Source organism: Rousettus aegyptiacus, unplaced genomic scaffold (genome assembly GCF_014176215.1).
Source record: "Rousettus aegyptiacus isolate mRouAeg1 unplaced genomic scaffold, mRouAeg1.p scaffold_m13_p_13, whole genome shotgun sequence".
NCBI classification, from domain to species: domain Eukaryota; kingdom Metazoa; phylum Chordata; class Mammalia; order Chiroptera; family Pteropodidae; genus Rousettus; species Rousettus aegyptiacus.
Window position 1 is genome coordinate 13,176,436 of NW_023416288.1, and position 27,645 is coordinate 13,204,080.

Consider the following 27,645-nt stretch of genomic DNA (forward strand, 5'->3'; position numbering starts at 1 on the left):
TGACCTGACATAAAGGAGAAATCAATAAAGTCTAATGAGTAAGTTTTATTTGCTCTTATGTTTATGCTTTTCAATGTAGACTTGCAAAACACTGGCAAGAATTTTCAAAAAGTTTCAATCTGTTAGTCCTTCGGGTGTTTAGCATCTACTGACCTTATCCAGAGCCGCCTGTACCTCAGCTTCACTTTCAGTGTCCAAGGCTGAGGTGGCCTCGTCTAACAGGAGGATCTTGGGGTTGCGAACCAGAGCCCTAGCAATGGCGATTCTCTGTTTTTGTCCACCACTCAGCTGAGCCCCTCTTTCTCCAACCAGGGTGTTAAATTTCTATAACAGAAAACATGGAGGAGCTCTTGAAATATTTTAAATAGAAAAGGCTATGGAGTCTAGAAATTCAGGAAGAAAAACTGGAGCTTCATTTTTACTGCCGCAATGAGTCATAAATTATAATAAAATAAATGAATACTGAATTCTAATAAACTACTAACACATACTCGGTATAAAATTTTATATGATTTATGTACCAGGCTATACTCCTTAAACCTCCAACTGAATAATTAATTCGAGGGATTTAACGTAGGAAAGTTGCACAATCTTGCATCTCCAACATTATTAGCTTAACCTTTGCAGAAAGAACTTGGTTACATGAGGCAAAATTCTAATTTTGAGGGCAACTACATTCACAAAGCTTGTACCTGTGGTAACTTCATGATAAACTCATAGGCATTGGCTTCTTTGACAGCTTTCTTTATCTCATCCATGGTTACATTTCCACGGCCATAACGAATATTTTCAGCAATTGTGGTAGAAAATAGCACCGGCTCCTGACTCACTACTCCAATTATTTCTCTCAGATACCTTACATTAAAGGTCCTAATATCCTTCCCATCAATGTTAATCTGAAAAAAAAATTTTTTTCATTAAATATTTTAAACCATCTGATATCTAAAGCATCAAGACCCTTTCATTTGTTATGAAAAAGTCTTAGTTAATATTTAACTTATTTCAGTGGTTAGAAATGAGAATTAGAAATAAATGGCAATGTGCAAGAATAAAAACAAAAAAATATATGCTCTCCATAAATGATATTGGGTTATATTTTTTTAGCATACTATTATTTTTGCTTACCATTATTAAGGTTTAACAAAAATGTCCACTTACCTACCTAGTCTACGTATCACTTCGATGGCATTATGATGTTTTACTATATGTACTACATCATAATTTACTTTAGCATTTCCCACCTGCTGGACACTTGGCTTCCTTTAAGCAACACTGAAGGACAATCGTTGTAAAAAGAGAGAATTACCGGGTTGGAGAGTATCATTTCTTTTTTCTTTTCTAATAACAATTGCTTACCTATACAATGACTGGTATATGTTGGGCATTTATTATTTGCTGAACAAAGGTTGAAAAAACAACCTGTTAAAAAGATTTTAATAATTTGCAATATCAGTAGGAATATATAAACATATCTGCTTCACTATAATTTACCAGCTCTGAGTTTTATCATTTTAATTTTTTTTTAATTAGTAGGTATCAGGTGGTAGCTTTGTTTTAATTTGTATATATTTGTATGTGAAGCTGAACATTTCTTGAAACTTTTTACAAATCTATATTTATTCTAGAAAGATTTGCATATTCATATGCTATTTCAGATTCTTATTACAATTGACCCTTGAACAACTTGGGGGTTAAGGGTACCGAACCCCCACGCAGTCAAAAATCCACCAATAACTTTTGACTCCCCCAAACCTTAACTACTAATAGCCTACTGTTAACCAGAAGTTTTGACAATAAGATAAACAATCTATTAATACATATTTTGTATGCTACATTTATTATATACTGTATCTGTACAATAAAGTAAGCTATAGAAAAGAAAATATTAGGAAAATCGTAAGAAAGAGAAAATACATTTACAGTATATTGAAAAAATCTAAATATAAATGGACACACATAGTTCAAACTTGTTGTTCAAGGGTAAGCTGTAATTTCTCAAATATTAAATATAAGTTTTCCCATATATATCATAAATCATTTGTTCTAATTTATTGCTTTCTTTTATTGTAGTTTTACCATTTTTTATTGGATAGAGCTTTAAGGAAAAATTGAATTAATCAACTATACTACTGGCATTTCTTCCATTGTTTTAGTAGTAGAAAATTGTTAAATCATGATGTGAACCCTCCAAGTTAAAGAATTTCTAAAGGGTTTTTTCCCTACTGACATGTATATTTTTTAAACAATATGTATTGCTCCAGTAATAATTTTAAAAATAATATATTTTCAAATGTGTATATTCAATGGTTAGCATTTTGCTAGGTTTTATAGAAAAAAATGTTCATGCTTTAACCAACTTAGAGTTTGCTTTAGTAAATGAGAATGTGCCTATGTTCCTCCTTAGTAATATTAGATTTTTCCAAGGACGTTTAATAAATTTTATTAAATAAATAAATAATTCATGTACCCAAAAGACTTTGTATTTATTCCTGTAATCTCTGTTATAGCTCAATGCCTTTTTATGTTTTTGTTTTGTTTTGTTTTGTTTTTCTTTGTAACTTGTGATTTTCTGTTTTCATAACAATACATTTTAATGTCAGGTAAACTCATAGTCTCAAAATTGGTACAGTTGAGAAAATCTGAATATATACTGTGGGCTAGTATTGTATCGATGTTAAATTACTGACTTCGATAATTGTTTTGTAGCTATGTAAAAGAATATCATTCTTAAAAAACATATTTTTAAGTACATAGGATTCAATAAAAACATGTCTTTAACTTACTCTCAAAGGTTCAGAAAAAAATTCATGTATGTATGTGTGTGTGTGTTACATGTACATACATGCGAGGAGACAGAGATAAGACAATAAAGCATGTGGGTTAAAATATAAATAATTAGTAAATCTGAATGAAGGATATATATATGAGTTCCCCGCTTGCAACCTCTCTGTAAGTCTGAATTTATAACAAAATTTTTAAGAGGCAAAAATATATACCCTAGGCTATTACTTTCCCCATGTCCCCAGAAGTTCCTTAAGAAACTGTTCCACTTTCCCCTTCGGCTATTCTAACATTTAAGAAAACTGAACTAATCTTTGATGAATTGAATTACTGTCCTAAGGTTTCTTGTGACCCTCATGACCCTGTTGTCAACAATTTCCATATGGACTATTTTTGACCAAACAAAATATCTCATTGCAAATAATCCTTTCGGTGGTTTGGATGACTGTTTTCCAGTCATTTAGCGATTATGAAAAGCTTAGTTGGAACATAAAAGAATGTTGTCTAGCTTCTTTGGCTTTTATCATCTTGTATGCTTTTGCTAAATTAGCCCAAGGGTTTGAATGCATTATCCAGAGGCATTGCAATTCCACAGCCCTTTTACCAAAATTGCATTCAGATGCAAATTTGTTACTAAAAAACAATTTCAAAGGGCTAATTGGTACCGGCTTCCGCTTTGGAGAATTTGATTCTTCCCACTTACCATACCCTCATCAGGGTCATAGAGCCTCTGTATCAGCTGAACTGTTGTACTTTTCCCACAGCCGCTGTTCCCAACCAGGGCTACTGTCTGCCCACTCTGAACCTGCAGGTTGAGGCCCTTCAAGATCTGTGAGAGCAAAGAGAGAAAAATAACAGACTTTACAAGAAAACCCTACAAGGGGAATAATTTAATTCAATTTTAAATTTGAAATAAGTATTAAATAAGGGAATATAATCCAGAAAGGAAAAAGCACGTAAATATCAAAAGATCAGAGACTTCGGATTCTTTTAAGATGATAAACAATCGGTTTGATTTAGGAATCCTTCTAAATACCTTGACATTAGCTCGAGCTGGGTAAGAAAAATGGACATCACTGAACTCCAAATTCCCTTTGATGTTGTCTGGCTTGTGTCCTCTCTCTGAAAAACTGTCAATTTTAGGATCCTAAATAAAACAAAATTCAATAACTATTCCATCATGGAACAAACAATTGCAATTTTAAGGAATATGATTCGGCAGATTCCAAAACTAAGACCTGGAATGGCACAATCTCCCTCATATGAGACAGAACCCAAAGTAAACATCCTGTGTGTGTATGTGTGTGTTTAAGGAAATATTCATTCTCAGAAAACAGGTATTTCCTCAAAAAAATGTAAGGGATATACTCATTTCATTTTGTACAACATTTCATTTTAAGGTTTTGTCGCAGCCCTATAAATTTTCTAACTGGTCAGAAACACACGTTTATACAACTGTAATAACAAAAAATATTATAATTGATACAGCCTGGTATTTCAGCATTTAGTAAAAATTAGCTTCTTCCTAAATAATAAATGTAATGGATTGGGTTGAGAAAGCTGAATGAATAATTCGTTAGGGCCAAGTTATTTAGTAACAATGTAAACTTTCAGCATATTGGGAAGCTGAGCAATTTTCCCGTGACTTAGATCAATGAAACAGGAGGAACTGTTTGGATTAAATGATCAAACTTAGTTTATAAGTTAAAACTATTTTCTTTATTTCACTGCAGTCAATACAACTTATTTAATATAGTTGATTCAAAATCATATCAAACATGCAGTAATCACTTTTTTTTTTTGAGGGAGGCAACCCATAGCGAAACATACAGTTAATTTTGGTCCCACCAATAATTTTCTATCCACTGATCCTATATAGAAATCATAATTGTCTCAGTCTGGCTACAACATGAAAGAGAAAGGGAGGAAAACTAGGAAGATAAACCTCTTTGCTCTGAACTCTAATAATAATACTAGTGCAGATGTACTTTTCCAAAATGAGATCAATGTTATTATATTACTTAAAAGTAAACTTTTAGAAATATTAGTGAAGCATTTTTTTGATTTATTACTAAGAAGAGGTTGTTAATTTCACATAATTAATTTCCACATGATATTTAACCTAAAGCAGATTTAATTACCCAAGCCTCAAAGAATTTTTCAGCATTAAAATAATAAAGAACTCACGTTATCTATAATATCAAAGATCACATATGCTGCTCCTCTTGCATTGGCAAAAGCGTCAATACATGGAGTAGCCTGTCCAACGCTGAAAGCTCCAATCAGGATTGAAAAAAAGACCTGAGCAAAAGAATATGAGGAAAAATTATAAGTACCATTCTGGCATCCATTATTATCTCAAATATGATTTGTCTGAGAAACACATTATACAAAAGGTTGAGTTTAGGTTTATCCATTATTTATTTTTTTTTTTTTTTCGCAAAAGAGCAAAATTTACAAGGTTACTATAGCATTTCATTTCACAAATTCATATCTTCAACCTCAAAAATATATTTTTGTCTGGCTCACCAAACTATCTGTTGCTCTTCCCCTGAACTTATAACAGAGTTAGAAAGGTTTTCAAACCTATATTCTTGACTCTGAAGCTAATGCCACTAGAAGGAAGCATTTTCCATTAGTATTATTATTCAGTCCTATATGATTTTCTTTAACATTGTATTGAATTACACAGAATGTTCAAGATGAAATGTGATAGATTTTGACCCCATGGAATTGTCCTTAAAAAGTACCATTTTACATACATATTTTGATAAAATTTTTAATATAAAGGGTAATAATTCATATGCTATAAAACCTTAAATCGCTCCTGTGTGCACTGATTAATAATTCCTTTACATAGTTATTCTGTATTATAACACAAAAAGCTTAACACATTTCCCTTCACATACTTTTTCACTAGGAAAATAAGTTGATATAGAAAAAAGCCAAGACTATAGCTTCAAGAATCCAGATTATTGCATAACTCAACTGAAGAAAACAAAAATGAAGAGGAACTACTCCTTCCTCTCCTGGTATGGTGAAACTCTATACATAGTCTGGCTTTTCTCAGAGGATAGTAACAACAACATTTCATGTATCCAGAACTCAAATATCCCTCATGTATCTATTCACTATCTGCAATACAGGTAAGAACCAGTAAGAAAGCAAGAAAGTCTCTATCTAAATATATGTCATAAAGTTAATGCACTAGAGCCCTTGATGAACAAGGTGTTGCTGGGCTCCCTCTGCACCACAGGAATCACTCTCCAGCCCCACTGGGGAGATATCACTGTCCACATGCCACAAGTGAGGAGACTATGCCATAGGGGACACACTCATCACAAAAGGTGAATGGCAAAGTCAGGATTCAATCTCCCTTCTTCATAAAATTTAGCAAGTAAGGAAGCGAGGAAAGGTAGAGAGTTTCCAAGCTGATAACCAGAGGAGACCAAAATAAGAGGGGAAAAAAACCAGCACAGTAATTATGAAAGTTCATCTAGCCAGACAGCCCTCAACTCCTCAATGGAGTATGCAGATACCACTCTAGAAAACATTTTGAAGTCATTCATTTTCTCAATGGCCCTAAGTCATCAGCAATGGGCCAAATTGTTTCAACATCTTGTGTTTAGAAGGATACTTCTGTTTAGAAAGATAGAGAAGGACAAGTTTTAAAAGATTGCTAATTGAATGGTTACATGTTGTTCTGACAGTCACTGATATGGAGAGTCACAAAATATTGCTAGTTTATAAAAATGGTCACAAAATGGAATCCATGATACGATTCCAATTTTGAAAGAAAAAAATGGGGTATCTACAGAAAATGATCTTGAAGATAGATATACCAAAAGTTATCACTAAATGTCGATTATTAGATTATAAGTAATTCTAAATAACTCCTAATTTTTAAAATGATGTATTCTAAACCTTTTTGTAACTAGTATATATTATTTTTATAATTATAAAATAAAACCATCTTCATTTTCAAAAAGAAAAACAAACTAAAATAACTTCATCTTGTATTTTAGATAGGTGATGTTCTATATAATGTAAATTTAGCAATCTCTCACACTATGACTTATCTATAATAATGTTTACTTTCTTATATAATGAAACTCAAGGGCAGAATGATGACTCCAATCCATATTTCTTCATTCAGAAATTCATTCAATTTTCATTTTCTTTTATTTATTGTATATCTTTCTTAATTGGTCTTACTACATGCTATTTTCTTGGTCCTCTCAAATTATGCCTTGTGTATTCTGGAAGGCCAGCTCTGCCCACAGGACAGAGCAAAGATTCACCAAAAGAAAAAATCCTGTATTCATGGCTCATCCTTCAAAAAAGAAGGATAGGAATGTAAAGAAAAGGTAGATGAATAAATAGTATTTGCAGGTCCTTCATAAATATTAGGAAAAGTACTCACAGTCATTGCGTTTCCAAGAGTATATTCTTTTGATATAACTAAAGTGGATCCATACCAGAAGGCCAGAGCATATGATGCATATATTAACAGGAAAGCAATGCCCATGGAAATGTTTGCTGAGATAGCTTTTTTAATTCCAATCTTTTTGGCATTTTCTAGATGTTTCTGATACCTGTCAGAAAAAAAGAGGGGAAACGTTATCATAAGAAATCAATCTGTAATCTGAGCCATATTAACCTCCTGTATAGTTGGATGTTTAAGGAACAAAGTCATCAAAGTAAGAAACCCCTGGTGAGACCCAGCTTCCTGGGAACTGAACCAATTCAGGATCAGCCAGGACTAGAGCCAATCTCAGCCTTCTTTTACTGGCCTGGACCCATCTCCCTTGGTCATCACCAGTATAACCACTGTCCCTGTTGCTGTTCCAAAACTGAACCCTCACTCCTGGGATATGGAAAAACATCATTATCACCTTCTTGGTCAGCATCACAAATCAAGGGTAAGATGGGAGAGAAACCAAGGCAACCAAGAATGGCACCAAAATGTAAATACTATTCAGGACTCTTAAAATAGATTTCTTAATACAACTCAATTTCTCTTCTCCAGAGAAAATAAAATACTTCTACTGTCCTATTGGGTGAGGGACAGACATTTTACATGTTCTTGTACTTAAACTTGGGCCTTTGCTTTTTTGTTTGGTTTTGCTTTATAGTGTTATTTTTTATTTTTTATTTTTTTGATCAGGTTGACCTTCAACTGTCAAGTCAGGATACAAGGTTATAAAGTAGTCACTACTTGTGGGGTATGGCTGTAGATTTTAGTCTCATCATTTCTAAAATGAAGTGAATAATGCCTCCCTTGCATGATAATTGTGAGGCTGACAGATACTTAAAAGTAGTTAGAGCAGTGCTGGCACATAGTAGACAAAACCTGATAACTCCTATTTCTATTATCATTACTATTATTGTTTTAGAATTAATCTCTTTCTGAACATTGCTCATTCTGTTATTAAATGTTTGAATAGTAATTAAAATTAATGTTACTAGGGTTTAATACAAAGGTACAAATGTCTAGAATGGTTCTGTTAAATTACAATTCTGTTAAATTACAAATGTCTAGAATGGTTCTGTTAAATTACAATGTTTTTTACATCAATTTAAATTAAATCTTCCTTTCCACATTAGACACAGAGAGTGTGTAATATTTAATTTGGCTCCCTAATTTGGGAAAAAATCCAATGAATATACAGTGAGACTTTGGAAAAATATCATATAAAATAAGGTATTTCTGTTTATAACAAAAAACAAACAACATTTTTTTTAGTTTAACCAAATGAGATGTTGAGAATTTATTAGTTTGTAAAGAATGTACACAGCCACCAAAAGTCTGTCTTTTTAATTACTGAAGCACCCAACTCTTTAGCGAACTTTCCTCAGTGTTGGGTACTGCACTCACTTAGCAGAGCTGCGTCCCTGGGGAGACAAACAGCATGCCAGGCCCAACACTAGGATGAGTCCTGGGATGGGCCTCAAGGCGTGTGCAGGGAGATTTACATCGGCCCCAATGTGACGCAAAGCTCCGGTGACAGTGGTGGACATGCTGTAATTACCTTCACTTAGGCGGCTTGCTTATTGCAGCTAATGGAGCGGCACTGATTACACTCACATCCTGAGGTCCAACTGAGGGTTAGTGTGGTCTGTGTGGACTATTGTGTACAGGAAGCAGCAGTAAGAGAGAAAAAGGGAGAGGTTAGAGAACCAAGAACACGGTGGTTTTGAAGAGGGCTTGAGGAATAGAAAATAGAAAATGAAATGGTGGAAACCAAAAAAACTTTGCTTTTAATGATGGATAATTTTCAAGAATTTCTATGTCAAAGAGTTCTGGGTACCAGGAGTCCCATAGAATGGCAAAATAAAATACACAGAATTATACTTTGACTATATATTAGGAGATTTAAAGAAAACTGGTGTGGGGACATTTAAGTAAGGTGCAGGGAGTAGTCTTTGGCAGTGGGCGTTGTTCTGGCATTTAGGTTTTCGAATATCAAGTTCCTTTGAAGCAGGAGTACTTGACCTGGGATCTAAGATCAAGGAACTTGAATGGGGGGAAAATTATTTATTTTCATTAACTTCTATTGAAATTTAGCATTTTCTTTCATTATCGACACAGGCAACAAACTGCTGTATTAGCAGTAATTGTGACTTTGTTGCCAATAGAAATCCCAGACCATTTTTATGTCATATTACAACTGATGCAATTATCTTGAAATATCTTTTACCCACATCTCTACTTTGGAATTATAGTAGTGGTGCGACCTATAGTTAGCTCTTATCATTTACTATGTTAACAAAAGATATAAATATTTGCTCTATCACAATTTAAAAGTATTTCAATAACTGAACTTCAATATAATTGATTTCCTTTGTAATCTTATGTATTTTGTTTTATGCATTTAAAATTATTATTCTAAGAAGGGAGTCCACAGGCCTCATCAGACTGCCAAAGGAGTCCATGGAACATAAAAGGTAAGAACTCTGATTTAGAATCTGACATCAAACACTAGCCTATAACGATAAAAGGTGCCTATATTTTGTGTGGCAGTTATTAATATTAGGAAAAGGAAAGTAGTAAATGTATACCAAAAAAGAATGAGCAACAAAATGTAAAAGTGGGTTCTTTGAACCAGTGAACAAAGAACTTTCCTGACCTTTCCTGCTCTTTGTTCTGGCCCCCAAAAGCTATCACAGTCCGGATGGCCCCCAGAGCCTCTTCTGCCACAGCACCTGCTTTCGCATATGCAGCTAGTTCTTTGTCACTAAATGCCGAGAGTATCTGGACAGAAGAGAAACATTCAAAATTTTTGTATGGGGAGAAAAGTTAAAAGACAGTCTGATCAACTCTTAAAGTTACTTTTTCTTCCCAAACCCTATCCTTTACCAAGCATTGAAATCATGAAGCTAACAACACTCAGTATACCAGGTCCAATGGCTTGCTTCTTCCACCCCTACACAGGCCGGATCTGATCTACCCCTGTGATATAATCCTCCAGAAGTAGTCAGGAAAAGGAAATTCACACATAACTCTCTACAAAAAGTTTTCGGGAACAGTTCAAGTTCCACATTTACTGTTTTTTCCTCTGTTAATTGCAAAATAGCCTAAAATAAAACCATCTTGTTTTGAAAGTATTCTCTATCCTTTCCTTCACTGCGTCACAATTTTTAATTACTATGAAAACAATACTTTCAGATCTACTCATGGACATTCCACTGAATAATAAGAGGGCTATGCACGATGTTGCAGGAGAAAGGTAAAAAAATAATCCAAACAAAAGAAATCCAATAGTTTATAAAGTAAAAACATCAACCCCGGAATGAGCAAAAATTGCCAGTAAAACTTCTCATATTCCCATATTGGCTGAAGTAGACTAGGTTATGTGTATTGTACTATAAGGCAAAATTGGCAGAGTGGCACCTAACTATCCATTAACAATAAATGGAACAAATCCAAACTTTATTTAAATTGTTTATATTCACACAGTAGTTTGAAAATATATATATTTTAAAATTGTTTTTCCTTAAATAAGGATATATAACCATGTAATTTAAACTACTACACCAGAAAATTTACTCAAAGAAATAACAGCAATGCAAAAAAAAAAAAAAAATTCTATAATTGAGGTAATAATTGTAACATTTTGAATCACATTAAAAATAAATTCCCTTATTAAAGCACCATGTTAACAACATGTTTCAAACTGTGGTTTTAACTGACATTTAACACAGATCTGCACAACTACAAATACCAGAACACTGCAACTTAAAAATAACTTTGCGTGTATGTGTGGGTCAATGCACATGAAAATGCCCAAATTTCACATACCTTTGCCCAGACAGCTGCAGACAGTCCCAGGACAGGGCTGATGGCCATTATCACAAGGGTGAGCTTCCATCCTCTGATGAACCCCACTATGAATCCTGCAAAAAACGTGGCTACTGCTTGAAAGAACATTCCAACCTTGTCACCAATTCCTTCACTGATTTTGGAGATGTCACTAAAAAAGATCACACCTAAGTGGTTACAGGCAGGAGGTCTTTAGTTAGAAAGGCGAAGCAGACATCTATCAAACAAATAAACAGATAAAACTTATTCACACTACTGCAAGCCTCTTTCAGAGTCTTAGCCTCTCGAATGATATTTTTTCCCACCTAATTATTGTACAAAGGGAGAGATCCTGGATTCTTTAATTTCTAAGAAATCAATGTAATTAAAGTTGATACTATTAAATTCGTTAATTCTATTAGAGAAGCATTAACATTTTGAACAGGAGTCATTTTGTTTAAAAGCAAAAGTTAGAAAGAGCTCCTTGCTTCTATCCTTAGCCATATTCTCAACCCTGTCTATTCTCAGTACGGCAGCCAGTGTGTGATCCTTTGAAAACTGAAGTCTGAACAGGTTACTCTGCAAACGAAAATGTGCAGTGGCTGCCCATTTCACTGAGTCAACGCTGAAGGCCAACCAGGTCCTAAATTCCTTAATCTTCCCTCCTTTTTGAACTTACTACACTCTTACCAGGACCTCCAATAAGAAAAAGTTTATCATCTATCTCCCCCTGCTGGAAAGTAAAGCAACTTGAGGACAAAAATCTTCGTCTTTCTGGTATATCACAAACATCTACAACAGTGCTCGACACATAAAAAGCTCACAATATTTGTTGAATAAGTGAAGAGTCAATAATTACTAAGACAAGTCTCTTTGGGAAGTCATTCAATCATTCACTTATTCGATCATCATAATTGAGTATATAACATCTGTAAGGCCCTGTGGTAAGCTCCATGAGAGAAAAACAAATATTTAAGGTGAGCTCAGTTCTCAAATAAACCTACTAACTGAGGAGAAAAACTAACAGATAAGGAAAATACACTGTGGCATAGGCCGTAAGTGGTATAAACAACTGTCACATGTTCTACTTCCGATAAATAGCAAACGCCTAATCTATTAACTTTTTTTTTTTTATTTAAAACCTTCACACAATTAGCCGTTAATTTCTTTATGAAAGTGTGACATTAGCAATATACTTACTCTGTTAGCCGTGTATTGAGTTCAGTGGTGTCGTTGGTGTCAAACCAACCTATTTCTTGTCTCAGAATAGCATGAAAAAATTCTTTCCTAATTTTCCTGATCTGTCGGGCAGCTGCCAAAGTCCAGAATGACACTTGTATATAGGCGGCAATGAAAACTCCAGCACCTAATCCTGAGTAATAATATGCATATCTGGAAAATAATTAGTAAGTTGCTTTTAAGTATTGTCCTTTACTCATTTCTTTCAGGAGTAATCTTCAGAATTGGGAATTAATAAATTTACTGAACTGACCACAAGGATTATGTAGGACATTATAACAAATGCACATTAAATTTTTTACTTTTCTTAAGTATAAGAGGAGAATAACACATTTATTTGAATTAAAAGCTAAAGAAAAATAAATTTCTGTGGTTATACAAGAAAAAAATAGCAGTGTTAGCAAAACACTTTTAAACTGATATTGACAATGTGTTGATACAATTTGATATTTCTTTCATAATTAATGTTCTAGATTTGCATATCTCATACCAAACATTTTCACTACTATTCACATATTGCAAATGTAGGAATAAACAGATTGAGCATGCGTAATGGTTCTTAGTCTAAGATTTCTCATATTGTTTACACATAGACCCAAAAAACACCTCTCCTGTTTGGCAGAATTTGAAAAGAAATTTTTAAATAGTATGGTAAAATGTCATGAATTCAAACATGACATTTGGAGTGAAGGCTTAACTATATTAAAGGAAAGTTAGTATCTATAAAAATAATAAATTTTGTTTCAGTACTTTCAAATATATTTTTAATATAATTTAAAAAACTTTTTCCAGACAGAATCCTTTCAGGCCTGCTATAGCATACAGATAGTACTCATTTATGTCAGCAACATTAACTGATATGTAAACATACAAACGTTATGTTCCAAGCTTAAGTGACATTAGCCTGTCTATTAAGAAGGCTAATGATGTGGGTGAAGAATGCCATAAATGACATTATTGGATCAGCTGATAAAATTGGAATACGGATGGTAGATCAGATCAAAGTATTGTATCGATATTAAATTTACTGAAGTTGTTAACTTTACTGTGGTTATGAAGGGAATATCTTGTTTTTAGGAACCACACTGAAGTACTTATTAGTAAAGGGCCATGATGTATTCAACTTACTTTAAATGGCAGGGTCAGGAGTGGTGTAAATGAGAACAATAGGTTAAAGAGTATAACAAAAAATAAAGAGTATATATATTAGCCAATTACCTAGTCATTTCTTCTTCCAGAATTCTGCCTGGATTTAACATTGACAATGAAAAATTCACTAAATAAAAACAAAATGAAACAAAAATAAGACATTTTTGAAAAGTTAAACTATTAATAGATATTGCCAGGTTTAAAAAATCTTTTTTCTCTTTTCATTTTCAAATGCATTCTTTTCACTTTACTCAAATAAAGAGCCCAAGGGTTTAGGCGCAGGACATCTAGGGTCCAGATGGGGGAAGATAAGCCCTCCCAGATTCTTCCCTCATCGTGGTGGTCTGGGGTCTTCAGCAAAGCAGCCTCCTAAGGCAGCAGAGAGGAGCCACAGAAGGCAGAGGAAGAAAAAATAAATGGTCCAAATAGAAAATACAGGATTTAAGGGGCACTCTTTTTCTTAGTGGCTCAAAGTACTTCACAGATACTTGTGAGTGCAAATTCATTTTAATATATGTGTGTTTTCCCTGATGCACTTCCTTATGACCTAAGTAATAGAAAGACTGAATTACTTTCATTGTAAAAGAAGAAAAATTAAAGACAAGGAAGATAACTGAGTTGCTCAGAGACAAGTCAGTGGATCAAATAGCCATCATTGTCGTGTATTCCATGTCTTGTTTACTAGCAAAACTTCTGGTATTTTTAAAACATTATTAATTGGCAGAAAAGACGTCGTCCATTAATTTGAGCCAATATGATAAAAATGTCAGTGTGTCTTTCCTGGTTTTCATAATAGCTGGCATTTATTATTTATTTTATGACAGGCTCTGTTCTGAACTCTTTATATGTATGAATACATTTACTTTTCATACAACTTATGAGTAAGACTATTTTAGAGATCCCCATTTTACATAGGAGGAAGGAAATTGAGGCACAGAGATAAATTAACTTACCCAAAATCACACAGCTAGCAAATAGTCTGCGTATCCTAACACTATGCTATAAAGCTCCTAACACTATACCACACTGATTAATTTGTGTGGTAATGACTTATTTTAACTTTTGAAAACACAAAGTGAAACATAAAAAGAAATAACTCATATCTACTGTATTTACAAAATAATAGGATAAAATATCACCACAGCATTGTTGAGAAAACATACTAAGGTAAGTAGTTCTCGTTCACCATGATGCTAGGAAAGAAACTAGTCTTTGTTCCTTTATCATGTGTAAATAACCCGGAGGTCATGTTTTCTGGGTGCTATGTATCTTTCTTATCTTCTTTCAAAGAAAGATAAGATTGACATTTATTTAAAACTTAAACTACTGTCAGAATCAATTACCAAGCATAATTTCCCCCTCAGGATTGAACTTCTACTGATGTTCACAACAAAGTATTTCTTCTTATTACTCTTGCTCCTTATCAGCTATCAGATCCTTGAGAAATCATATCATTTTATTTCTGTTCTTATTAGTTCAGTTCTGCATGCTGATTTCCTTCCTTAGTTCTTAAATATGTACCTTTGATATGCCAAATCGGAACTGTATTTGGAATTAGAAGCAGACAAAATATATATTTGTAAAAATTATTGTTCAAAACCTTGGAAAACCTCCAGATATATGTGTACAGGGCTAGTTGTTTCCTTGAACTTAGGTAAAATCTTAAATGAGTTTAACTCTCCTCCTACACCTACCTGAAACTTTTAAATTCTCTCGGTAAGGATATTATAATTCAGATTGATCTTCCCTACGAGGAAATAAGAATTTATGGTCATTCCGAACTTGAACCCCTTCTTTCTCAGAGTCCCAGGCCAAGAATGGTAGTCTAGTTCTAGGTTAGTAACCCTAGGAGCCCCAGAAATCCCAGGAAACCTGGACGAAGGTAGGGCAACTACATGTTGATGTGTTCCCTAAAGAGTTATGGGACTCTAGATCTGGAGTTCTAGAGCTGGAAATCTCATGAGATTCTAGATCTAAAAAGGGCATAAACCTGGTCTTCTCAGGTGCTACCTATTATGCTTCGGTCTCATAAAAAATTTCCAAATAGTTTTCTGGTTCAGGGATTCCCAGGTGCTATCTGCCTGTTAGAATCACATTAGGAGCTTGAAAAATACAGAAGCCCAGGTTCCACCCAAGAGCATAAATCAGAACTTTTGACTGAATCTAGAGATCATATTTCTAAAAATACCCCAACCGCTACTTGATTCTAATATGGATGAGAAAATGCCCACTCTCACCCAGCTTGATGCCTCCCAAAACAAGGAAATGGGGAATTCTTGAAGCTGCCTATTCATTTTATAGAGCTCCCATAGAATTAATTCACTTTATAGATGAATAAACATAAATTTAGAATAGTTGTCTTATTTCTAAGTTCTTACAGCTAGTTTTCCCCAATATTCATTGATCATTTACTATGTTCCAGACACTTTACATAAATCATCTTATTTAATTCTATCAGTAAGTTTAGGATTACCTTTCAATGATGAGACCAGTAAGTATAGAAGTTAAGTAACTTTTCCAAGATCATACAGCTGGTGAGCGAAGGGCCTAAATAACTGTACAACTTAAGGCTTACTTAAGGAGACACTACATAGGGAGTACTGATGAAGATCACTTTTGAGCTTCAAATTAAGTCAATGTCTCCCTCAATTCTGCCTAAAACTTCCTTCGTCATATGGAAATATTCAGTACAAAACAAAGAGGTGGTGTTTGTCCATGGGGCTTAGGCAGTATGGGCAGTTAATTAAGGTAACAAGGGGCTCAAAAGTGCCTTTTTTCTCTCAACTCCAAAGCCATGCAAGGACATGTAGGATATATCAATTTTCCCACAGAATTTCCTAGATTATTACAGTCACATAGACTCGGGACAAAATATATCAGGTTCTTGGTACTCTGCAAAAAACTGTTTCCTATGACTCTGTCCTTAAGGTTTGGATGCAGAATGTTTTATGCATAGTTTCTGCACAACTGAGTCATTGTGAGGGAACAACCTTGTCACAGAATGACTTTATTCTGTTGACAAGAATGTGCTGTGTTCACAATAAATCATTGTCAGCCCCTCTTTTAATTTGAGCCATTTTCTTCTAACATTCCCTTCTCATTTGGCTCCCATTAAGTCTAGCTGTCCAAGAACTCAACAATTCTAAAGACTAGACTCTAAATAAACATCATCTCTATGAGATGAGCTAGTAAGCTCAGCTCTATCTTTCATATTCTATCTTCTTTCAACCGCCATGATTGTTGCTAAACTATGACTCTAAACATACCAATGAGCTCTTTGGATTTAGAGTGAGTATGAAATTTAAAGATTTCATTTCTTCAAGGAGGAATGAGAATATTACTTTTAAATATTACCAAAGAGTAGACATTGGAAATTAATAACATTAGAGGGACTTCCCATTCTAGTCCTCCAAGACAGCCAATAAGGCCTACTGACAAACGTGGCTGTAGAAGACGAAGTGTCATAACGTTTGGAGGCTACTGAAACTAAGCTGGCAACTCTAGTGGTTCTGGCATTCTAGCAAGCACAGGTCTGTCAGTGACTTGTTTGTGCCATTCCCCAGAGAGACCTTGAGTTAGGCCCTAGGCACAGCACATGGCACCTCCCTTCCTGTCCAACTCCACAGCAATTCAGTTGCATAATTAGAAACAAATAAAAAGCAAGCAAACTGCTCCAAATAAGAAAACTGTGGAATTACTCTGGTGTTCTAAAAACAGGACTAGTAAAAGTGGTACAAATGCTAACTTACTTATGATAAGTGTGTTGCATTGTTTTAATCTGATTTTTTAAAAAGTTTAAGTGTGATAAAATACACATAACATAAAACTTACTATCTTAACCGTTTTAAGTTCAGCAATGTTAAGTATATTCACATTGTGGTACAACCAATTTCCAGAGCTTTTTTACGTCGCAAAACTGAAACTTTATGCATTAAACAACTCCTCATTTCCTCCTACCCCTAGTCCCTGGTAACCACTATTCTACTTTCTGTTTCTATAAATTTGACTACTCTAGACACCTCATATAAGTGGAATCATACAGTGTTTGTATTTTTGTGTTTGATAGACTTGTTTCACTTAGCATAATGTCCTCAAGTTTCATCCATGTTGCAGCATGTGTCAGGATTTCCTTTCTTTTTAAGGCTGAATACTGTTCCATTGTACAATATATCATATTTTGTTTATCCATTCATCCATTAATTTGACTCTTTTGAATCCTGATTTGAAACTAGTTTTTGACTGATGTGTCTGAATATGAACATCACCCTGCTATATATATGTATAATGCATAATAATCTATAGAGCTTCTAAAAAGTCAAAAGAAAACAAATAGAAAATTCCCACCCCTCATTTCCTTAAAGGCTTTCTAAATGTTTTATATTACTCCAACTTTACCTTTATGATGTTTATGTTAAAGTTTTGGTCACTGGTTAAACACAGTAATCTATTTAAAAGTTTCCCAAACATATTTTTTTTAAAAGAGGAAGCATAATTATTTACATTGGCAGTATCATGTGTTTATATGGTAATGAGCATGGTTTAGATAATAAGAAAACTCGGATTTGATTTCTGTACTAACACTCACCAGCTATGTAACTTTGGACAAGTTATTTATCCTCTCCGAGCCTCAGATTCCTCATATGTTAAGAAGAACAGTATTACCTACTATGTAGGACTGTTTTTATGAGGGTTAAGTGAAATAGGACTTAACAGACAAGAAATACAATGAAAGATTACTATTATTGTTGTTACTTTTATTATAACAAGGGTCTTCTCAGAAACACTAGTATTTGAGAATACATAAATTGTGTTTTTGTAGGAGCTTCTTTTTTTTTTCTATTCAAAGGACGCTTTTACTAGTTTTCTAAAAGGTATTAATGTTTATCAATATTTATGTAAACAGGTCCTAGTGTATAAATCAAGCAATCATATTCTCTTAGGTAATTACACATAAGCCCTACACTGCTAACCAAATATACAGTTCTTAATCCATGAACACTGAAAATTCTTACTGAATTTTATCTAAATTATAGGGTCCACTTTTTCTTAGGCATCTTTGCTATGAAAGCTGCCTTTTCTTTATTGGTATTTTTTCCTTATATTCCACCATCTGTGTACCAATAAAGCTCCACTCAATCTTCTCTAATCTAGTGCCCAAAAGGTCGTTTGGGAGGAACTGAGCCTCAGGCCTGGTAAAAGTTGAAACTGCCTTTCTTTCTATGTGTAATTTGGCTAATACGAAAATAACTATGTCCATTGGAACTTCATCCCAGTTTGTCAGAGTCCCTGTTTAGAGACATTAACTTATGGGACTCTGCTGGCTCATCAATAATTATAGTCTTCTGGGTGTGTTTCAAGGCACACCATTCTCATATTGAATTCATTCACTTTTTAGTGCAGTGTTATAGCAAGGTCTGGCTAACCTGGTTTAGCCAAAAACTTGAGACAGAAAGTGCCTGTAATAATTTAAAAAAAAAAAAAAAAAAAGATGACAGGAGAAGAAAAAGAAACCAGAAACAGATCTACAAGCTGGACATAGCTAAGAAGTACTGCCATATTAATTGGTATCTTTTACCAGTAATCACTAATGGGATGAATATTGAATAGGTATACTGTTACGGTTCCACTGTCTTCATGCAGAGTGATTTCCCTACTTTATTTAGGGACGAACATTTCTATATATTTCCTTATCCTGTCAAACAGCATACACCCAGTTCTTGAAATTTGAGTATTCGAGGACTTTTCTGAAAATTTCACAATTTCTTCTGTAATACCTGGAGTCACCGGATATCTAAATCATTAAACAAGTACATGATGAATAGCAAAATCAATTTTTCATCTTTCACCTAGTTAAAAGAGTATGATGCATTAAAAAAAGAAGTAGAGAAATGCTTACCTGGAAAGGAGAAGTTTCCTGAAGTAATAACAAATCTGTCAGTCATATCTCCAAATACTATCATCATAAGGGGGAGGCCTGATCCATGAGCAATGGCCATGATTGTGCCCAGGGACATAAATAATTTATCCTGCCAATCAGAGTATCGAAACTGAAACAAACAAACAAACAAACAAACTTATCTTACCTTGTGGTATAGAATTTCTCTTTTCCACAATTATATGTTCTTTGGATTTTTATTTAAGGTCAGTATATTTGTAACAGTTGCAAATAAATGTATTAGGTAAGAAGGAGAATTTCAACCCAAATAATTGACAGACTAATTTCATGATTCTATTTATTTTATATTCTGTGAAGAAATCAATCTGATTCTGTTTAATCAGTATCTTATTTGCTTGAATGACTGTAATATAATCAGAAGGGATAAAGGTTTGGTTCTAATAAGAAATATTGTTTGATCTTCCAGAACTCCTGAGGTAGTGAATTAAGGGCAACCAGGAGCACACACACACACACACACACACACACACACACACACACACACACACCAACAAACACATGCACATATGCACATGCACACGCACACCACATTCTTTAAAATGACATTCAGAATTTTCAGAGGGCGAATTACAAGTGGGAGAAACAGGCCTTCTGAGTTTTGAGAATAAGATCCCCTTAAAAGGTTTAAGTTCACTTTTGAAAGGCAGCTCAGTAGTGAAGTGCAACAAACATTACGGAGTGCTTATCTGTGTACGTTAGAGCAGTGGTCCCCAACTTTTTGGCACTAGGGACCAGTACTCCTATGAGAATCTAATGCCTGATCATCTGAGGTGGAGCTGAGGTGGTGATGCTAGTACTGGGGAGGAGCTGCAAATACAGGTGAAGCTTTACTTGCTTGCCCACCACTCACGTCCTGCTGTGTGACCTGGTTCCTAACAGGCCACAGACCTGTAAGGATCTAAGGTCTGGGGCGGGGGGCGCGGTTGAGAACCCCTGCTTTAGAGAATTCTTGCTCATGAAAAGGATGCTCATTACAGAATCTTAAAGGGTAGGAGGAGTTAGCTGAAGAATTGGGGAATGCACAGGAAATAGGGGATGTTTAGGCTTAGAAGAGCAAAGTGACTAGAAACTGCATAGAGTTTTCAGGCAGCTCCACATGATGGAATTCCTTAAGTGGACAGTACAGAGTGTGGAGATGATATTAGAGAGAGGTAGAAAAGGCCTCAAGGGCCACACCAAGGATCTTGGTCTTAACTTAGTATCATCCATGTACAATGTACTTAGTATTATCACTTAGAGAAGGGACACCAGTTGTCACAGTGAAGTGTGTAACACCCACAAACAAAAACAGCTGATCGATGTCATAATACTCCAAAGACTTTTCCTTCACCGTTTTTCAGTCTTCTCCAATTTCTCACTTTTTCTTCTCATTTTCGATTAACTGTTCTTTGGCTCTCTATTCTCCTTTCCTCCTCTTTCAGACTACATCGTCGTTGTCTTATTTTCCATTTCTATACCTTCCCCTCTGTCTCTTGCATCTCTCCTGTCTTTCAAACCTTTTCCCTCTGTCTATTTTCCTCACATCACCCCACCTGGTCTTTTGGGGACAAGGGACAGTCATCAGGAGAATGGATGAGTCAGACTTGGTAGAGTGGGGTTTTTAAGAGCTGAAGCTGAGTCAGATAGGGTCAATACCCCAGGGCAAAATGAGGTCAGACACACATGGTGAGGTGGGGAGGAGGAAAGTGTGTGCAAACTTTCCTCAGAGAGGTCCAGAAGTTCAGTATGGAAGGGCTAAATTTTATCATCAAACACACAGGGCGAGCAAGAGTGCCAAAAGAGACAAAGGGTCAGAAGCCAAGTGAAGTTTGGAACAAAAAAAAGGGGAGCAGGTAAAGTCAAGAGCAAATGGGGAAGGGTCCCTAAAATTGCTATAAAAGAGACTAGTGTCCCCAGAGTTCAATTCTGTGGCTCCTAGTGAAGGAAGATAGAGCATTTGGGTCTGTCCACTACAGTTTCAAGCACAGGGTCAGGTCGTCATATAATGTTCTCTTTCCTGAACATTTGCATGAAATTGAAGAACATTTTAAATGCTTTTCAAACTACTTAAATAAAATTTCCTTGTTTCTAAGCTTAAATTTAAAATTACATGAATTTCACAGCAATGTACTAAGTATATAGCTAGATTGTTTTCAGTGATTTTTCAACAAAACAATACATTTCTAATTTCTGTTGGAGTAGTTTTATAAATGTCTAGTCACTATGTAGTACACCTGAAACTAATATAATATTGTAAGTTAATTAAATTGAACGATATGAGAGAGAAAGAAATTTTTTTAAAAGTACAGTATTTTTCCTGAATCTCTTTTGAGACAAAAAAATCTATTCAGAGTCTGAAAGATTACATTTATATTTAACTTAAATTTTAGCTTTTATATTTAAGAAAATTTCCACATTTCTACTTTAAGGTTCATGGTATTTTATTTTATGTAGGAGGCAGATTTAAAGCCTGTGCATCAAAACCAGATTTAGTTTTACAATTTATCCTCTAAAACACTAAATTAAAAAAAAAACTCTTATTGAGACTTTTAAACAAAACATCACAAGAATAAGGAAGAAGAGAATAAATAGGGGCTTTGTGGTGACATGAGAAATCTGCAGCGATGTTCAAGACCTAGGATGTTTTGGTTCTTTTCACTCATTTACTTATTAAGTTGGAAATTTCAGCTGAATAATGGCTATCATAGTTTGAAAAACATTATATTTACCAAAAGTGGGCAAACACTTTCTTGGGTCGCCTCTCTGAGACAAATGAAAAACAGATTAGACTTCTTCCAAAAATATGTTGGCTTGCCTTGTGCCAGCAGAAAGCCACCGAGAATTGTGCTGAATATAATCTAAATCTCTAATAGTTACTCTATATTTAATCGATTATCTTGGAAGCCAAATGTGAACACAGATTTCTTAATTGTTTTAAAATTTCTATAGTTAACAATCACTTTACACATACAAGTTTATTTTAAGCTAAATGTGTGGGGGGTTTTGAAACAAATGTAGAGATTCATTTTTCTAAAATTGGTTAGTTCGTCTGGTGCTACAAACACAAATCCTATTTTCAATTTCACTGTAAACCAGTTAGCTCTGTTCTGTTTCATAGCCAACCCACCCCTACCTCTTTTATCATCCATCTTGGGCCATGACTACAATGAGCTAACCTCAGCCAGCACAGGTGTAGCAGGGAAAAATCTGTCACTGCCTGTAGACAGTCTTAAAGTACTGGCTCTATAAGTATTGATTTGACACCAAATTTGAATGAAGGACAGAATTATTCACATTTATTATTTTACAACTTACCAATGTTAATGGTCCAATCAAATTCACTTTCTTCATCTTTTTACTGTCTTGTTTGCTGTAAAGAATATAATCGTTTGAATTCAAAACTATTACAAAATGCTTTCTAGTCAACTGAATATAAATGTGAGATGTTATCACATTCAACTATTATAATATTTTCAAATATAAAACAGTGATGTCCACAAATTGTCAAAATTATTCAGTTCAACAAATATTGTAAGGCAATCATCAAGTAACTGAAGTAACTGTCCAAGGTACTACAAGGATATCTGGATAAACAAGAAACAGTCACCTTCCTTACAGAGTTCACATACTGGGGGAAGATGAATGTATTAATAATGTCTGCCAAGTCAAGTACACTCTCCCCTTACCTGCAGTTTTGCTTCCCACAGTTTCGATTACCAACAGTCAACTGTGGTCTGAAAATATTAAATGGAAAATTCTGGAAATAAACAATTCAAAGTTTTAAATTGTGCACCATTCTGAGTATTGTAATGAAATCTCTCTCTGTTCTGCTGAAGACATAAATCATCCCCTTGTCTAGTGTATCTACGCTGTAGATACTACTCACCTCTTAGGAGTGATCTCAGTTATCAGATCAAGCATGCTTGTGTTCAAGTAACTCTTATTTTACTTAATGGCCTCAAAGCCCAAGAGTGTGATGGCAAAAATTTGTACATGCCAAAGAGAAGCCATAAAGTGCTTCCTTTGAGTAAAAAGGAAAAAGTTCTCAACTTAATAAGGCATTTTATCATCTCACATCATCATAAGATAAGGAAAGGTGAGTATAGTACAATAAGATATTTTGACAGAGAGGAGAGGGAGAGAGAAAACATTCACATAACTTTTATTACAGCAAATTGTTAGAACTATTCTATTTTATTATTAGTTATGGTTGTTAATCTCTTACTGTGTCAATTTTTATAAATTAAACTTTATCACAGGTATGCATGTATAGAAAAAAAACAGAATATATGTAGGGTTTTATACTATCTGAGGTTTCAGCATCCACAGAGGGGTCTCGGAGTGTATTCCCCATGGATAAAGGGAAGCCAGTATAAATTCTTCATTTGCTGAAAAAAAATACATGTTGATCTAAGTATAGTAAGGGTCACTCTTCTGAAGTTTTATGGCAAGTGGTGTCAGGAAGTCCTGTTTGTTCTACGTTCAAAATATATCCTGAATTCAACCACTGCTCACCAATTTTACCACTACCCCAATAGCTCAGGAGAACTCCCCACTTCCCCTTATGCTTTCTTTAGTTTATTCTGAACACAACAGCCAGAGTAATCATTTAAAAACTCGAGTCATATCACACTACTATTCTCACTTTTCTCAGAGTAAAAACCAAAATTCTGCATTGGCTTCTAGAGCCCTACGTGATCTGTTTCCTTGTTGCCTCTATGGTCACCTTGCCCACTTCCATGCCTGCTTGCTCTGCTCCAGCCACCGTGGCCTCTCTGCTGTCCTGTGAACACACCAAACATTTTCCCATTGCAGAGTCTTTACATTTTCAGTCACCTCCACCAGGAATGCTCTCTCTTCAGACACCCACAGAGCTCTCTTCTCTCATTTCTTTCATATCTGTGCTCAAATATTGCCTTCTCAATAAGACCTGCTGCCTTATTTAAAATTGCAAACTACTTCCTTCTTGTACTCCTGATTTCCTTGGCCTCAATTAATGGTTTTCTATAGCATTCATTACCTTCTAACATTGGTTGTAGTTTACTTATTTAGCATGTGTATTATGTCTGCCTGTCATAAATAAACCCCATGAGGGCAGAGGTTTTATTTTATTTTTACCTAAAATGCATTTATTTAGCTTAAATTTCCAGATAGGTGATAAAGTTTTAGTCATAAAATTTGATCCCAAATTATTTAGAACATTTGCTAAAATCAAATGACAGATGTCTGCCGCTAAGTATATTCAAAGGAATGTGCCACAGGCAATAGCAGTATGATTAGAATAATCATATAACTAACTCTTAATTTGCCCTAAATAACTAAAGTGAGTTTAACTTTCTTTGAATGTATAAGCTTTGGTCTGCTTTTTGTAAAAATTAGTCTCATTTCATTTAATTTCATAATCTTACAGCCTTAATGTATTCTTAACTTTTCGTATTCCTCTTTTTAACTGTTTTCTTCTTTCCAATAGAAGGCTGTGAGCTCCACTTCTGAGACCTTCCTTAGGTTTTGGAGTGTTACTCCATTTTTCACAGGGATAGCTCCTTTGTACACTCATCAAATGTTCAGCCAGGGCAAGACATAAATAGCCTTCCTCGTGAAAATGCCATCTATTTATAGATTCACAGTCAATCCTAGCCTAAATTGCCAGTTGATGAACACCACATCTTCCTAGTAGAAATACTACCATCCATAGGTTTTTCAATTCTATAGGGCGAACTAAATTTTCTGTGAATGGGCACCATAGTACTTAGAAGGAATAGAGCAATATCACTGTATGAAGAAGTTAACAGTCTAAAATAATGCTTCTGTTTAAACATCAGATAGGCATATTTCAGTTGGCTAATCAGGTCCTTTGCAGCTTGAGGACACACTTGATAAATTTGTCCCTCTGGGTGATTACTCCATGACACAGGTCAATTAGTTCTGGATGGCCTGGTGTGAACTTAGAGACCATAACAACCTCATAAACTATTTGAAGCTAAAGGCGAAAATGATTCACTATTCCCACAGTGAAAGAAGAAACAGAAACAACACACCATTGACTGGTTGCTTCTGCTCCTACTAGAGCCTGTGAAGTGCTCTTACTTAACAAGGGCCCCTGGGAACCAAGAAGACAGCGCGGGGAGAAAGACGCGCTCGCAAAGGAAACACTGAGGTTTCCGCCTCGCATTTGAACAACATCTGATTTGGAAGCGCAGGTTACAGAAGAATAAGCTGCCCGAGGACCTCCTCTCTACCTCACTGCCCAGAACGAAGAAATACGGAACCCGGCTGGCTCTGGGAGGAGGGGAAGGGGTAAGAAAAAGAGGAACAGGAATGAGGGGGAGGAGGGAGTTTTTTGCTTCACGACCTCTGTCCTAAAAGCACAACCATCAACAGGAGACGTCCGATGCTCTATCAGCATGAAAAATCAGATGATATTTATGAAAGTTATTTGTAAAAGTTTTGAGTTATATCATTCAAGGGATGTTATACAACGCAGATATCCATCGAATCACCCTGCACAAAGGGAAGCGGGCACTTTTAAAGACAGCCTCTTCTTCCCGAGCCTGTTGCAAAAGAGGCATCTGTAACATTCCTTAAGAAAGGTCAGAACCTCAGACAAGACCCTCCAAAGAACCTCCAAAACAAAGGCCAAAGGCATCAAACAGATTTTCTCAACTTCTTTACGAGGCCGAATTTGGCCCCGCCGATTCCCGTGCAACGGAAAAACGGTGCCGGGTGATGTACCTGCTGCTGCTCACTTCAAAGTCACCTTCTGCTCTCACGGGGCGCCGGGCAGTTCCGTTGCTTCCCGCCTCGGGATCCATCTCAGCCTGGGGAGAAACCACAGCTTCAGGTCCAAATGCACTCACCCCAGCTCGGGGAGGACAGCCAGCCTCCTAGCAGCCCCCGCCCGAGGGGCGCGAGCCGGGCGCGGGGGTCGCGGCCCAGGGGCGCCGGGTGGAGGTCCCGCTGTCCGCGCCTCGAGCCCACCGTCCCGGGGCTTCCTGGCGCTCCCGGGCCTCGCTCACCTCAGACCTCGCGCGTCTCCGGCCGAGCCGCTGGGCGCGCCGGGCGCTGCGACCCAGGGGCCTGGACTTTGCTCGCGCGGCTTCGCCTCCGCCCCCCGTGCGTGTCGGGCCCCAGCGACGCCTCCCGCCGCCGCCGCCGCCGGGGCGAGAGCCCCGGGCCGCAGGAGCAGCTCCCGCCGCCCGCCGCGCTAGCTCCGCGGGCCAGGCGCGGCGAGGGGCCCAGCGTGCTGCCCTCGCCGCCCACCCCGGCGAGCAGCCAGCCCCAGCCCGGCCGCGCCAGCTGTGGGCGATAAGCCCGCGGTCGGCCTGGTGCCGCCCGCTGCTCCGAGAGCCTCTCCTGCAGCCCTCCCTCCCCGCCCCCAAAGTGACTGTCACACTTACTCGGCGCTCAGTTTTCTTTTTGAACACATGCGAGAACTGCTCCTGGAAGCTCAACAATCAAGGGACTGTCGAGGACCAAGGGAGAGCACTAGACTCGCTTCGCGTTTCTGCATACCCAGGTCTGGTACAGGTGGCACCGAACCCAGCCATCTCCAGGGATTACAGGGACTAACCAGGGGCGGGGTTCACATTATGCTCTTTGGAGAAGAAGAACGTCGTCAGTGCCTTTTTAATATGTAGAACTCTAGGGCTAGAGGAGGCTTTAGAGATTCCCTGATTCAAAACCTGTGGGTTGTTTTGTTTTGTTTTGTTTTACAAGAAACTAATGCCCAGAGAGCTTAAGTCCTGCCTGTGGCTGCATCAGCGGGATCAGAGTTCTGTCCTACCCCGGCTCCTTGCACTTCTTTCTATATTAAATTGTCTCTACACCTAGTGCCCACCTAAATCCCCCTACAGTTTTCTTGTCCCTTCTGATTAATTTCTCCGCACTCATCAAAAAGGAGAGGGTTAAAACAAGGAGCCATAAGTCATCAACGCAGGGAGGGCACTGTGTAAGAGAAGGAGGTGTTGGGCAGACAGACCCTCACCTCTGCCATTCACTAGCTGTCTAGCTTTGGTCAATTTATTGAATTCTTGATTCAGTTTTTGAATGTTTTTTTTTTTAAGAGGGGAGTGTTATTAGGATTAGACATAATGTGGGCAAAGTGCCCAGCACATAGGAGGCACCTAACAAATGATAACTAGAATTATAGTTAAAAGATCTGAAGAGTCTGTTGAAGAATAGGAGCCGGCAGCTCTGCCACTCACTCTTAAATGGGCCATTTATCTCCATCTGCTCTGCC

General features: G+C 36.3%; 1 protein-coding gene across 5 annotated transcripts in view; it reads right to left on the minus strand.

The window, feature by feature from the left end:
* ABCB4 (ATP binding cassette subfamily B member 4) overlaps positions 1 to 26,949 on the minus strand; it is a 71,162-nt gene extending 44,213 nt beyond the window's left edge. Inside the window, exons 1-14 of one of the 5 annotated variants that reach the window (XM_016148012.2) lie at positions 26,804 to 26,949; positions 26,139 to 26,224; positions 22,722 to 22,776; positions 19,368 to 19,518; positions 13,541 to 13,598; positions 12,284 to 12,475; positions 11,084 to 11,255; positions 9,912 to 10,036; positions 7,205 to 7,376; positions 4,969 to 5,082; positions 3,818 to 3,928; positions 3,485 to 3,610; positions 693 to 896; positions 154 to 324 (exon numbers count right to left, since the gene is read on the minus strand). In XM_016148012.2, coding sequence (XP_016003498.2) covers positions 154 to 324; positions 693 to 896; positions 3,485 to 3,610; positions 3,818 to 3,928; positions 4,969 to 5,082; positions 7,205 to 7,376; positions 9,912 to 10,036; positions 11,084 to 11,255; positions 12,284 to 12,475; positions 13,541 to 13,598; positions 19,368 to 19,518; positions 22,722 to 22,776; positions 26,139 to 26,218 — 1,731 coding nt within the window. In that variant the 5' untranslated portion in view covers positions 26,219 to 26,224; positions 26,804 to 26,949. Of the gene's footprint in view, positions 1 to 153; positions 325 to 692; positions 897 to 3,484; positions 3,611 to 3,817; positions 3,929 to 4,968; positions 5,083 to 7,204; positions 7,377 to 9,911; positions 10,037 to 11,083; positions 11,272 to 12,283; positions 12,476 to 13,540; positions 13,599 to 19,367; positions 19,519 to 22,721; positions 22,777 to 23,092; positions 23,118 to 26,138; positions 26,225 to 26,422; positions 26,530 to 26,803 lie in introns of those variants that run through there. The other 4 variants (XM_016148011.2, XM_016148013.2, XM_016148016.2 and 1 more) reach the window with 4 other exon arrangements.
* Positions 26,950 to 27,645: the final 696 nt, after the last annotated feature.